The sequence below is a fragment of the Chanos chanos genome, chromosome 4 (genome assembly GCF_902362185.1).
Source record: "Chanos chanos chromosome 4, fChaCha1.1, whole genome shotgun sequence".
Lineage (NCBI taxonomy): Eukaryota > Metazoa > Chordata > Actinopteri > Gonorynchiformes > Chanidae > Chanos > Chanos chanos.
The window spans coordinates 2,831,239-2,840,249 of record NC_044498.1 but is presented as its reverse complement, the minus strand read 5'-3'; the positions used below and the strand labels follow the sequence as shown (position 1 = coordinate 2,840,249).

General features: G+C 38.7%; 1 protein-coding gene across 2 annotated transcripts; it reads right to left on the bottom strand.

The window, feature by feature from the left end:
- Positions 1-967: 967 nt before the first annotated feature.
- unc93a (unc-93 homolog A) lies at positions 968-7,942 on the bottom strand. 2 transcript variants are annotated; one of them, XM_030772733.1, is made up of 8 exons: positions 7,804-7,942; positions 5,325-5,506; positions 3,641-3,870; positions 3,360-3,485; positions 2,231-2,448; positions 1,805-1,940; positions 1,587-1,718; positions 968-1,478 (listed from the first exon to the last, which is right to left on the bottom strand). In XM_030772733.1, the coding sequence occupies exons 1-8, from the start codon at positions 7,897-7,899 to the stop codon at positions 1,198-1,200; spliced, it is 1,401 nt and encodes a 466-aa protein (XP_030628593.1). In that variant the 5' UTR covers positions 7,900-7,942; the 3' UTR covers positions 968-1,197. The 2 variants fall into 2 exon arrangements, with proteins under 2 accessions (XP_030628593.1, XP_030628594.1); XM_030772734.1 differs by lacking the exon at positions 3,360-3,485.
- Between the last annotated feature and the right edge of the window lie 1,069 nt (positions 7,943-9,011).

The following is a 9,011-nucleotide window of genomic DNA, read 5'->3' as shown; positions in this document are numbered from 1 at the left end:
TCATGTAATTTACTTATCTAATTTGTGTCATGGTCAGCAATGTGTAAAGCTATATTGCGGTACTCTGAACCTTCCTATGACTGTACATGTTTGGTACTCTCGTTTGGTCAGTGTCTAAGCTTCATATTCTGTTACCATAACAATGCTTCTACAATATTTTCTTATCTATTTTGAGAAATAAGTGCTGAGATAGTGAAGCCATGGCAACACTCCGTATCCTGGAATGATACATATATCATATGGGCAGATTCCAGGTTTTAGACAGGTTTTGAAGGTTAGGATTTTAATATTGTGTGTGTGTGTTTAAATATTATTACATTTATTCTCTGATTATTGACATTAATGAAGCCCTCAGATGTGTCAATGGATTAAAAAAACAAACAAAATAAATAAAATAAAAATACCAGAGGTCTCCAGAGTGAGAAGAGTATCAGGAAAGCTAGACAGATTACTAAAATGACTAACCCGAGGGCTGAACCTATTTTTCATCTGAAATTCCTTTTGAAGTGAACATTTTTTCTTATTGAAAATGATATAAATGCAATATTAGTTTGTGATGATTTTACATTTACTTTATGTCAGTACATTGGTCTGCACAATTTTTACATTTTCTTTATGTCAGTATATGTATATGTTTTTTTAAAGCAAAGACATGATAAACAGCTAACTGGTTTATGTAGGCAAACATTAACGTGATGAGGACAGTAAAGATGATGAGTCAGACACTGGTATTTCATGTGGTTATATTTTAATTTGTTTGCATTGTCTTCCATCAGTTATGAAGATAACAGAGAATTCACAGAAGGAAGCAGGAAGTTGGCGTGTTTATTATTAAAGGACACACAGTTGTAAAATGGGCGTAAGCTAAAAAAAAAAAAAAAGGACTAGGGCACACACATTTATTTTTTAAAACATTCTATTAACAGTCTTTTTTTAATATCAAAACTACAAAACAAACATGAATACTGTACATGAAAGAATAAACCGAGAAGCTCTATCATTTTTGCATTTCTCTCATAATGACTTGCACATTTTTCTTCCTAGAACAAGCATGGAAGTCTGTGCAAAGCTGAAGTAATCCACTGGAACTCTTAATGTGAAATCATTTCATTACAGAAGGACAGAACATACACATGCAGTCTTAGAGTCTCTGTGCATTCCGTCCAGTGGATTTGGTCACAATACAGTGGCCTGTCTTCACAAATGTGTTTGAGAGATGATTTTTGTCTCATAGCTTTTTTCCTCTGCCGGAGGAGTGGCGTAGACGACCGCTGGTGTTGGATGCTTATACTCATTGTACTCCACCCACAGGTATGTTAGCACGTTAAGAACCAGGACAGCGAGGAGGATGCACAGCTTGGTAGACAGACAGATGAATGTGCTGTAGGCAAAGGCTATCACAAAACCCAGCGATTCCCACATTCGGTAGTTGGCAAAAGCCGCCTCTTTGTCTTTGGGGAAGAGTACACCATACAGCGCTGCAGGACAGACCAACATGGGTCAGCAATCTGTTTATCACGACAGCTTTTCCTGTCATTCAAAATACATTATGAAGAAAATAACAGAGAGGAAAAGAAAGCACTGACCATTGGTTTGTGTCTGCCATATAGCGTCGGCCATTCCCCACAGAGCAGGAAACACAAAGAAAACAGGCAACTGGTCTGGATGAGGTCTCCAGAAGAACAAAGCCAGTATACAGGCCAGATTAGCCACAGCCGCTGCAGGAGACAAGAAGAGAATGAGTGGTCTTTTGGATGGATATTTTCCCTGTCTTGAATGGTAAATTGTGGTGGGACTTACATACCCAGTGAAAAGAGAGCTATTCTCCCAGTGTACTCAGCCAACCTCCCAAACGTGTAAGAGCAGACCGAATTTGTTGCTCCGAAGCAAATCATGACAAAGCCAACATATTGGATTCCCAGTGCACAGGTCACATAGTTCTACCAGGGGAAATAATGTTTTTCATTTTTAGTTTCAAATAATCATTCAGGGCAGTACTTTTTCACCTCATTCTGGAAAGCATGCCGCAGACACAATGAGAAGGTATTTTGAAACACTCTGATGATGACTGTCAGGTACTAAGAGGTGCACACGTCCAAAAGCTTCACACTGAATCTCAGACAGCTTTACATATTTTGTGGTGTGGTGTCTGCGAAGTCAGTGAGTTTCCAAACACAATTAAAGGAGTGAAAGTAATAGTCTCTGACCAAGTGGCTTTGAACCATCTCACCTTTGTGTATTCACCCGCCAGAAAACTCTGCTCAAATCCACTGTACATGGTCAATGGAATGAGCATGATCAGACGCTTGTCTCGCAAGAGTTTAAATGTCTCCAGAAACGTGCCCCAGAACAACAGGTTGCCCTTGTTTCGCCGAAATTCACGTGCCTGGGCTTTGTCAATGTCTTCAAGAAACACAGCCACCAGAATGATAGCCAACAGCCCCACACCTGTGCAGTCAGAATCACAAAAGTCTAAATGAGATATTGGACAAAAGTCTAAACGAGATGTTGGACAACTGTTTTACCTAGCAATGTTTGGACTATACACCTTAGATTTTTCTGTGGCGAAAAGCATGCCTGCTTCAAGGCATATGTTGAAATGAATGTGTCTATAGCCTAAATATATTTCTACTCTGGGACAGTAAGTGATATGTGAGTCTTCAGATGAATGCCTGAAGGAACAGGTACTTTAACCCTTGGGCTGCCTTCACTGGATTCACTTAACTCCTGACAGCCTGATTAACTTGACTGACCCTCAGAAATCATCTGCTTTAAGAGAAATAGTCATTTGTATTTGTTGTTGCAAAGAATCTGTGCATAAATGCAATAAAGAGAAATTCTTCATTAAAACGTTGATGTGTAATGTCACATTCGAAATATGTGCCCCTGGATGTGCCTCTGCACTCTGACTGTCTCTGCACTCTGACTGACTTTAAGTAAGACTAATTGCATCACAATACAATGAGGCACACACAGTTCTCAATGATCACATTCGCATTAATAAGAAGCAGTATACTCTCTGAAAAGGAAGTGTTCTTCATACCTCTGGAACACAAGAGATGGTGACTATGGGGTGAGAGCATGTAGAATGTGTGTGTGTGTGTTTTAATGAATTCTGGTATGGTCATTGGTCTGCTCTGGTGTGATGAGTTCTGAAAACAGTACCCCACAAACTATCCACTGACCAAGCTGTTACTCATTCGATACATTCTGCTCGTTGCGGAGGCTTCAATACGGGTGCTGCTGAACGATCACCCAGAGGCGCCAGTAACTTAGCGAGACATTACGAGCTACGTGTCAGTTAAGTGTATATGTGCTAACCACAGTAACCTTAGATGCGTGTCTTTACCCTTCCTTACCAATGTAACAGCCAAGTAGGATGTTCACCAGCGACTTTGCTGGCCTTGTCGAGTTTCCTGCAGTGGTGAAATTTTCTATGCACAGACGTGCTCCACAGTACTGCAGATCCTCCTCAGGGATTTCAACTTACAGAAGAAAGAAAGAAAGAAAAAAAAAAAAACAGAATGAGGACATTACACATAAAAAACGCTTTCAAAGTTGAATGTATTGCATGTATTCATGCTGGGATTTTTTTTTTTTGTTTGCTTGTTGAATTGTTGATTTGTTTGTTTTGACCTACCCAGAGTCCTATCTTGACCAAAGATGAGGGAGGACATGAGGTTTCCCCAGACTGCTGAAGACTGTAATATGAAGAAGAAGATGCCAAAATACTGGTTGATGATGTCTTGGCCTTTCTTTTTTTCTTTTTCAGCCTGCTGATTTCCACTGATTGTCAGGTAGGTACATTTGGCAGACCATAGCGGGGAGCCTCCTAAACCCAGAATCGCTGAGGTGATGAGCAGACTAGCCCTGGAGTGACAAAAGAATGAGTACCAAACAGTGTTTTTAGGATTAAAAGAATGAGTACCAAGCTGTGTTTTTTAGATTAAAAGAATGAGTACCAAACTGTTTTTTAGATTAAAAGAATGAGTACCAAGCTGTTTTTTTAGATTAAAAGAATGAGTACCAAACAGTGTTTTTAAGATTAAAAGAATGAGTACCAAACAGTGTTTTTAAGATTAAAAGAATGAGTACCAAACAGTGTTTTTAAGATTAAAAGAATGAGTACCAAGCTGTGTTTTTTAGATTAAAAGAATGAGTACCAAACAGTGTTTTTAAGATTAAAAGAATGAGTACCAAACAGTGTTTTTAAGATTAAAAGAATGAGTACCAAGCTGTGTTTTTTAGATTAAAAGAATGAGTACCAAATTGTTTTTTAGATTAAAAGAATGAGTACCAAGCTGGGCCTTTTAGATTAAAAGAAAGGGCCAAGTTGTGTTTTTACATTAAAAGAATGAGTACCAAGATGGGCTTTTTAGATTAAAAGAATGAGAACCGAACTGTTTTTTTAGATTAAAAGAATGAGTGCCAAACTGTGTTTTTTAGATTAAAAGAATGAGTAGCAAGCTGTGTTTTTAAGATTAAAAGAATGAGTACCAAACTGTGTTTTTTAGATTAAAAGAATGAGTACCAAACGGTGTCTTTTAGATTAAAAGAATGAGTACCAAACTGGGCTTTTTAGATTAAAAAAATGAGTACCAAGCTGTGTTTTTTAGATTAAAAGAATGAGTACCAAACTGTGTTTTTAGATTAAAAGAATGAGTACCAAGCTGTGTTTTTAAGATTAAAAAAATGAGTACCAAGATGTGTTTTTTAGATTAAAAGAATGAGTACCAAACGGTGTCTTTTAGATTAAAAGAATGAGTACCAAACTGGGCTTTTTAGATTAAAAAAATGAGTACCAAGCTGTGTTTTTTAGATTAAAAGAATGAGTACCAAACTGTGTTTTTTAGATTAAAAGAATGAGTAGCAAGCTGTGTTTTTTTGGATTAAAAGAGATTTAAAAACTGCAACAAGAAGACTGACTTCACTAAAATTTTGTTGTGTAGACATTTAAAAAAGGTAGAAAACAAAACCTGTTGTAACAAAAAAAGGCTTGTCTACTAATTTAATAAAACAATTAAAAGAGAGAGAGAGAGCTGAAATGCTGGAATATTTACATCTTTAACTGAAAAAAAACCAGGAGTTGATTTTGAAACAGTGAAATGATTTTCCCTGTTATTTGTCTTGTAGAATATCTTGACGCATAAAACAAAGTAAAAAAGAAAAAAAGTTTTTGGCTGAGAACGTTCAGTGTGAGATCACTGTCTGTGCATCTCAGTGTGTAAATCGTTCTCTCCACTGCTTTCACCTTTTTATCTTAAACGTGGAAAACGCATCAGCTACGGCTATGCTGCATGTCTAAGATGAATGAACGGCCTTACCATCCTGGAGCAAGGTTTCCAAATGAATAGGTCACATAGCAACCCATCGAAGCCACAATGGTCCATTTGCAGCCCAGGTTTTTGATAAGAATGGGTGGAAGAAACATCGAGGACAAAATGAGGGCTCCGTAGACCACGCTGAGTGATATCACACCCATTCCATCCTCGGCATTCAGACTGCTCTGTCACACACAAAAAACACATACAAACTTATTTTTTACCGACTTATAGTAGGTACTGTAGTGTTACTGTATTGTTAACATTCGAAAACTGTTCTATACCCTCTCCTTACTCCCCAACCCTTCCTCTCTCCCTCCTGTCTGTCTGTCTGTCTGTCTGTCTGTCTGCCTGTCTGTCTGTCTGCTGACCACTTTGCCACTTTCTTCGATGGTGGCGGCTATAAGCAACCAGTTCTCTTCTCATACTAATGATCCACCAGACGAACCTTGTTCCTCCCCTCTTTTTCTCCTCCATCTGACTTATATGTTTCTGACTGACTCCTACCAAGCAACTGCCTGTCCACTTGATCCTATCCCGCCTTCTGTATTACAGTCAATCTCACCTAAAATTGTCTGAGCCACAAAACACTCTCTTTTCACTCTAGTATGTGTACCCATATTTTTCCATCTGCGAAAAGGATGACCTTTGATCCAACACATCATCACAACTACATACCGATATCACTGTCTCCTTTTCTGTCTAAAACAACAGAACTAAAAGGATGAAACAAATTGATCTGACCGACCTTTGTGCATGGATGACGGAATGCTACCTGATGTTTGACCTTCCCAGGGTGGGACTGCTATTCACCTGGGCCACGAACCCCCCCCCCCCCAACAACAATAACAACCTCCTCCAACAACATCCTCTAGGTCTGTGTGGGACCTTGGTGGGATTACTGTAGACCAGTTGAACTTCTCCGATCCCACTGATGCTGTCTCCCAACTGTGCAAATTCACACTCTACAACGTCTAGAAGAAGTCGGGATCACGCTGCACCAGTCGGAATATGTTGCTCAGCTGGTAGCTAAGGCAACAGTCATGCCTAGACTAGACAACCACAACTCCCTCATGGTCAGTGTATGAGTATGACTGATCTAAGTACTGCAGAGGATCCAGAATGCAGCAGGAAGACTGGCTGTAAATGCATCTGTGCTTGTCTCCTCTACTGTTGTCCCTGCACTGGCTACTGGTAGCTGCCCTGGCTTAGATTTAAGCCATTGTTACTGGCATCTCGAACTCCCAGTAGGACAGCACTAGCTTATACCAGCCTGTGCTTGTATTGTATGCACTGGAGAGAACTCCGTTGCAAATCTTCAGTTGCAAATCGTCTGATGTTTCCATCATTCACTCCTCTCAAAAATCAAGCAAAGCTTTTCTCCTGCTATGCTCCAAAGTGGTGGAACGAGCTCCCACTCAAAATCAGGACCTGCTAACAACTCGGGTGTTTAAAGCAATTTCAACTTCAATATTGTGCAAGGGCACACAGGTTGATAAATCAGGATTACTTTTTTATTATTTATTTATTTATTTATTTATTTACATGGACGGCCAAATATCAATGCTTTACTGATTGTGATAGGACGCAATTACTGTTCATTCACCGTATGTATTCACTGTACTCAATCACTGCACACATTAATTATTGTGATTGATAACAACTATTATAAAATGATCTGATACATATCTACTGGAAACTGGGTCAGTGCTGACGAACGTGTTGTTCTTGTTTTTACCTCCCAAGCAAGGCTAACTTTACTCTCATAAAAAGGTAAAAGGTCATCCCGAGACACCGTGCAGACTTATTAGCGAATGAGAGGCGGTCATTATTATTTTGAAAGTTACATGACTTGTCAGTGAGTCTTCTGCAAGCAGCTAAATACTACAGTAGAATTAGCAGCAAAACTTCAGCCAACTGATTCGTAACTTTAGAATCGGGCCGTCGACCGGTTCCTGGTACATTTAGACCGATCCAGGGGTCCGCGTGTTGATGTAGTTGCATCTTTAACGTTAAAACCGGTTTCTGATTCATATCAGTGAATTGTTACACCCCTAATAATTATTATTAGTTATTATTAAATTGTCACGATTCGTTAGATCTGAGGTTACGATCTGCACTGTACAGTTTGCCTCTGGTCATTAGGTTCTTAGGTCATTAGGTTAGGTTAGGTGTTATATGATACTCACAACTGCACTTCTGCAACTCTATCTACGACGTCTGCATTCCGGAATTGTCCGTTATCTCACGCTGACTTATTTGTGCATGGATTCAATGTATTCATCACCTAAGTCGCTTTTGGTAAAAGCATCTGCTGAATTAATTAATGTAAATGTAAATATCAGATCAACGCTGTCTTTCTCTGATGGATATTAATAGATCAAGAGGACATGAACATTGAAAAACTGATGTTCATGCAAATATAATCCTGTATTATATAAAGTGGTTGAATTTGAATAGGAGTCATGTTTAACAGATTTACCTGTAAACTCTGCAGTCCCCCGTATGCTGTGAACAACAGTAAAAATCCGACAGATACAACCAGGACATTTCTGGTGTTTCGGCTTATCATTTTCATCAGACGACCAGGTCAATACAACAAAACAAACAAAAATACTGGAGAAAAAAAAAGAAATGAAACCCAAGAATGCTAAATGCAGGAGAGTGAGATGATGCCCCAGACACAGTGTTGAATGATGTGAATGAAGTTACGTGTCAGTATATGAAGGGTCATTTGTATGAAGTGCAAAGTCTAACATACAAACCATAAAGCAATCAGCAGAGGAGGGGCAGTGGCATAGTCAGACTCTTATCAATAAAGCCCCCATCAATCATTGAAAGGAGAGTCCCTCAAAACTATGTTTTACCGACCTTACAGCCAATCAGAGCACACCTGCAAGGTACATGTGATCAGAGCTGATTTTTCAGGTCTAAACAAAATCAAGTCCCAGTGTTCTACGAGAGAAAAACAAATGGAGTTGTCTGTCACAGAAGTTACTTTCTTGCACTTTCACTACAAAAAAGCTACTGATTACTGATGTTTTCATGCACTGGATTAGGTTTTTCACTAGATACTGAGAGCAACTCCAGGTTAGGACTGGTTTCAGTGGGACATAAAATAAAGCAACACTCTTGGGCTTAAAGCACCTTTTGTTTGTAACCTAATAAAAATAAAAACAGTTTTAATTTATAACTGCCTGATCTGGGTCAGTGGAGAATTAAAATTCAGATCACTTTTGTTGTTTTTTTTTAAATTTTGTTTTATGAAAGTGTTTGTATAGCGAACAAACACGTGAGGTAAAGTGCAACCCCTTTTACTATTCAAGAGGTATCCAGCTCTATAAAACGTCTCAGTGCAAAGTTTGAATGTAATAATATTTTTGACGATCTCAGAGTGGTATGCGGTGATTTTCTCTCCGGGAGGTTATGCTCCCGTTTTTTGTGCTTCTACACTCGTGAGTCAGTTTCATTCTTAGGTGTTTCCAATTTTTAATTGATTTAGATCATTGTAAAAACTCTACCCTGTCTGTTTTTTTTGCTTTGTATTTGGATTAGACTTTGAATTAAAGTTTGCCTGGGCTTGTGCCCAGCTTCTGAGTTTGTGAGAACAACATTAATGCAATTCTTGCACAAACTGAAACACATGAATGGTATAAACTTCAGTGAATATTAAAAAAACCCAATTCCACT